General features: G+C 37.8%; 1 protein-coding gene across 2 annotated transcripts in view; it reads left to right on the top strand.

Moving 5' to 3' along the window:
• The window catches only part of LOC109837962, a 16,400-nt gene continuing 11,046 nt past the window's right edge, over nt 7-5,360 (top strand). For both annotated transcript variants that reach the window (XR_002246516.1, XM_020406355.1), the window contains exons 1-3: nt 7-463; nt 549-646; nt 741-786. Coding sequence is in view for 1 of the 2 variants with exons in the window: in XM_020406355.1 (XP_020261944.1) it covers nt 47-463; nt 549-646; nt 741-786 (561 nt within the window). In the remaining variant the exon portion in view is untranslated. The remainder of the gene's footprint in view (nt 464-548; nt 647-740; nt 787-5,360) is intronic.

Below are 5,360 nucleotides of genomic sequence, written 5' to 3'. Positions count from 1 at the left end.
ATGCCCATTTCGTGAATTAAAAAAAAAAAAATCAAAACAATCGAAAATGGTAGCAATCTCATCTCCCTCCTGCTCTCCTCGATGCCCTAATTCTTATCCTTTCGCCTCGCTCTCTGCTCTCTCCCCCATCCAATCCTTAATTCCCTTCTCCTCCTCAACGAGAAACTGGGCCCACAAAACCCACCCCCTTCTCCGCTCCTCTCCTTGCTCCGCCTCCAAACAACAACACCAACAGGAGAAGCCCTCACCATCATCAAGAAGGAAGAAACCCTCACCCTCCAAGAAAAAGAGACCTCCACCCCCGAAGCCTACCATTTCAAGAAACAACGAAGACGGCGATGACGATGACGGTGAGGGAAGTCAATCAAGCTACCCCTCTCCACTTCCGAAACCCCCGGCTGGATTCGTCCTGGACCCACACGGCCGGGTCCTCATGGCCTCCTCCAAGCGAATTGCTACCATTGTATGGTTTTTTTTTTTTGAATTATTGAGCTAGGTTTTTTTTAGGGTTTCGAGTTAGGGGAACTGATTGATGTGTTTGCTTGCAGGTTGATGCTGCGAACAATCTGCCGCTTGAGTGTGTAATTAGGAGGGTTTTTGACAGCTCGGGAGGTCAGGAGTGCATGCTTCTTTGCCCTGTCGATACGTGAGATTCCTTTTTCACCCCCCCTAGTTGAAAACCTTTTTCTTTGGAATGTGGTGTTTTGGCCAATGGAGCGACTTTTTTTTTGTTGCTGCAGGCCTGTGCAGATTTTGAAGAGCTCAAACTTTAATGGATGGTCAGCTGTAAGACTCTTTTAACTTTGGCTATTATTTCACTAACTAATAGTGTTGAGCCTATATATCAACTGCTTTTTCATTAGTATCAATATACATTTTGTAGCTGTGTTTCTTTGTGTATAGGACGTTAGATTCTACTAACTCCTAAAAAAATATTTTAAAAAATTTTTGGGCTTGTTAGAGAAGCTATGTCTCTCAAAATGTCTGACACACATAATTACCTCAATGCTAGCTAATAATCTCGTTTACGTAGACCTTTCTTATGAGGAAGTAAATTTACTATTAGTTTGTTCATCTAGTCCCTAACAATACTATCTTTGTTTTGCTTTCTAATTGTTATGATATTTGGTGTTATTTGAAATGTTCCAACTTGTCAGGGTTAGTCCATTTCTTGACCAATTCTTCTACGACTTCTGTGGAACTTTATGTGTCAGCTTATGGCCAGGGAGAGGAGTGTTCTGTGACGCCAGTAATAAACATTTTATCATGCCCTTCAGAGATTGGTTCAGGAAGCGTGGGAGAAGGGAGTGAACATAATTCAGTCAACTATAAGGAAACGATTGCAAGGGAGTTTTTTGTGCCTTTCCTACTGGGTACAAGAGGTTTATGGTTGTAACTCCTAACACCTCTAATCTTCTTCAAGCCTTATTTCCTAACTAAAAAGATACTTCGAAAGGCATTTGCTATTCTATTTAAAGCAAACATTAGCTTTCCTGATGCCTTGATCCATTATCAACAATTGGTGATCAATATATCCTAGATAACTAATTGTATCTCATTACATTGGGGTTCCATGGTGCTTTTGTAGGCTGCGATACAAGTGTTCCTTATGGGGGTAAATCCATCTCCCTTCCTTTTCCTTGAAGCTCCTGACAGAACCTTTGTTTATCTGAGAAATTCCTCAAAAAGTCTTTGTCAATCTGTTTTGTAGAAAACATTATATTTCAAATATAGTTCCAATCTCATTAAGTAACCGGTGCACATTAGAGGAGCTTAACATAAAGGTAAATGGTCAATAAAGAGTCTCCTGGTGTTTACTAGTGCCTCATACAAGAGTCTCTTATGTGGTAAATTCAAGCTTTCCCTTTATTACCTATATAAGTTTGGAAGACTTCCTTACAAGAAAAATTCCTCTAAAAGTCTTTGCAATCTATTTTAGAGAAATATTTATATGCCCCAATTCTCAACAATTATCTGCTGCCTTTTGAAAGACATTTAAGTACATGAAAAGTAAATGGCTAAATGAGAATTTTATAGCGTATTCCTAAGGGCCTGTTTGGATGATAAGGAGTATTAGAAGTAAGAAGTTACTTAATAAGTAACTTCTAAAATTTTGAAGTAGTAAGTAGCGGAAGTGATACTTTTTTTGTTTGTTTCACATGTTTTTGGGAGTAATGGAAATAGTTCTTCCACGTCATTCACTTCTTTTGTTTGGATAGCATTTGAAATATTGTTAGGAAATAACTAATACTTGGTTTAAACGATTACCTCCCTTTATAATAATTGTTAATAAGTGATTACCTCCCTTTATAATAAAAATTATTATAACACTTAACAAATATTGTAGCATTTTAGATTGAATCATGACAATGGATAATACTTTACAGCGCGTTAATATGAATTTTCAATTTGAAAATAGCTTAGATGTTTTTGGTGCATGAAGTCTTTTAGAGTTCTTGGGTTCAAAAACAAATTAGATTAAAAGAATGAGGCTAAAATAAAAAAATGAAATGAACATGATTCCTTTTATTAAGAGGTGTTATGTGCAAAAGAATACCTGCAAATATCAACCCTCGGTATGAATCAGTGTTGTAAAAAGCAGCAAAAAGCGCCGCTATAACATCGCTAATCGTGTAAGTGGTGGTTTACCGCTCCGATAAATAGGATAGTGGTATGTTGTTGCGGGAAAAACCACTTTTTACTCGAAAAAGCGGTGATTAGCACGAAATAGCGGTGTTTAGCGCTTAGAAGCACTAAACAACGCAATTTTGTTTTAGAAAATCCCTACCCGAACTTGAACCGAAACCATAAAACAAAAACCCATCTTAACTCTCTCTCTCTCGCCTCTCTGATTCCTAACTCGTGCCTTAGCTGCCTCTTCTATCTCTCTCTCCTCTCTCTCTCTCTCACTCACCTCCTCCGGTGACCACTTTCAACGCTACTTCCGGTCAACGCCGCCTCTAGTGAACGCCACCTCCGTCAGACCCAAAGGCACGCTCTCCTCAAATCCATCATGCCGAAAATTGCAAAGAACCACAGTCTGAGACAATTAATACTACCAGTGGCCTTCACAGCCCCCAAATTCACCGCAACATTAGCCTCTGATTCCCTTCCAACCACAAAACCCCCCTCCTCTCTCGACCTAAAATCATCTACATGATTCGTCACGATCGTCAGCGACGATCCCAAAGACTGTGAGAGTAAAGTTGCAGGCATTAGATCTCCCAATGCCATTCCAACCAAAACCCTTCCTTCTAGCAACTTCACCCAAACCCTAGCCTCGCCATCAGCACCAAGTCTAAAACCCTAACACCGCCTATCGCTGAGAATCCTCCGATTGCAAGCGATCTTCGATGAGTATCAATCGATGAAGCCGCTGGACCAGCGGCGGCGGAACGCAATCCAGCTCCTGAAAACCCTACAAGTTACTAATTTTGGAAACCCTAGAATCGTTTGATAGTGAAAGTGAGAGAGTGAGAGAGGAGAATTAGGGTTTCGAGAGTGGAGGCGGAGAGAGGGGAAGGAGCTTGGAAAATAAATAGGAACTTTTCTCTCTCTAGAAAAAAAAATTTAAGAGAGAAAATGGATCCAAAATTCTAAAGTACTATTTTCCTTCTTTTTTCCCCCGAACTTTTGGTTATTGTTGAAGAAAAAGGAACTGGGGTTTAACTGCATTTTTTCATATTAGTCCCTGGGAGATTTTTTCTAATTACATAAAGTTCCTCAAATACTTTTCAAATAATACTTATGAACCTTTATGGATATCCAGAAAACTATCTTGAATATCCTTTTTTTTTATTGATTGCAATGCTTAAATTGTGAAACATGGTTGTTTTTATATATTAAACTTCCAATTATCACTTCATATTCACAGCATATCAGGTGACCACATTTGAGATTTTTTATTTTTTAGAATATTTAAATATATTTATATTTGATCGCTATTTGACTATGCGTTATTTTTCCGCAATAGCCCCAAATAGCCTTAGTGGTACCTCTCTGCAATGCGACGCTATCCGCTATTAGCAACTTTGGTATGGATACCTAAATTCACTTCGCTATTTCATTCACTTCTGAAGTGTCTCCGAGTCCTCAAGGGCATGAAAGGATTTTGGGGAGCGGAGGTGACACACCAGCAATTGAGGAAATAAAAGAACGGGTGTTTCTCAAGAAACAAATAAGTTTTTTTGCTCGGAAATGGTAAAAGTAGTCTTTACTTTCTTTACTTTGGCTACTCATAACTACTTCCGTGCAAACAAACATGCCCTAATATTTCCACCCCAACCAAATGGCAACAAATGAAAGTCATTATTATTAATACTTGTCTTCAAAATTTTCAATTTAGTCAGTACGTAAGTTGAGGCTTCTTAGTCATCCACTGAACAAATCGAAGTCCAATGGTTTTTCAATGACCATGAGTTGAGGCTTCTTAGTCATCCATTGAACAGATCGAAGTCCAATGGTTTTCTCGATGACCATAAATGGTATAGCACATGGTGTTGATCTGTATTTCTTTGCTATACTTGAGAACACAACATACTTCCTTCAGTTGTTAGATTTACATTCTAATGTTATTTCCCGATGATATCTTCTTTAAATAATGTTAATTTTTCCATCAGTCATGTTTGAGAATAGAGATGCAAACATACACGTATCTAAGGGGTAAAACAAATACAATTCACCCAGTGATCAGCCTCCTCGTAGGTGAAAGTGGTGAAAGTGCCTGTAGGATTTGGGTGTAAATAAACAACTTTGTTTCTCTTATAGGAGACAATGCTCAGTTGCAAGATGTTTAGATTTGTTGAATGTTACTATTTGCCTCGGTTACTAATTTTGGATGATAACTTATAGATAAAAGATATTTGGTATTTGCTGGTTATGGCTACTCATAGTGTTGTTCGACAGGAATTCGCGATATAAATTGTGGAAATTTGAATTTCAGTGATGTCTCCATTCTGATTGTTTGTGAATAATTCTTTTCTAGATAAAAGGCTGTTAGTGAGCTGAGATGATGTACATCCATAGATCACTAATAGACTTGTAGACAGTTAATATAGATTGTTTTGATTTGATTGGTTTATCTTTCTTTTGTTGACATGGAATAGACATGTAGTGCAAAGGTACCAATTAATATCTTCATAATTTCCTTAGAGGAAAGGAAGTTTTCTAATAATGCCATATAGAACCTCACATATATAACAAAAAAAAGGGGGAAAAAAGGGAAACACAGAAGAGAGGATAGTTTGAAAAAAATAACAAAATTTTTTTCTTCCTTTTCATTGTGTTGTTTTACCATTCTGTATCACTAACAAATTCTTTGTTGGTAATTGCATGTACAAGAGTTATCACCATGATATCTA

The sequence above is a fragment of the Asparagus officinalis genome, chromosome 4 (genome assembly GCF_001876935.1).
Source record: "Asparagus officinalis chromosome 4, Aspof.V1, whole genome shotgun sequence".
Taxonomy (NCBI): domain Eukaryota; kingdom Viridiplantae; phylum Streptophyta; class Magnoliopsida; order Asparagales; family Asparagaceae; genus Asparagus; species Asparagus officinalis.
Note: the sequence above shows the minus strand (reverse complement) of the source record. Positions and strands in the feature narration are given on the sequence as shown.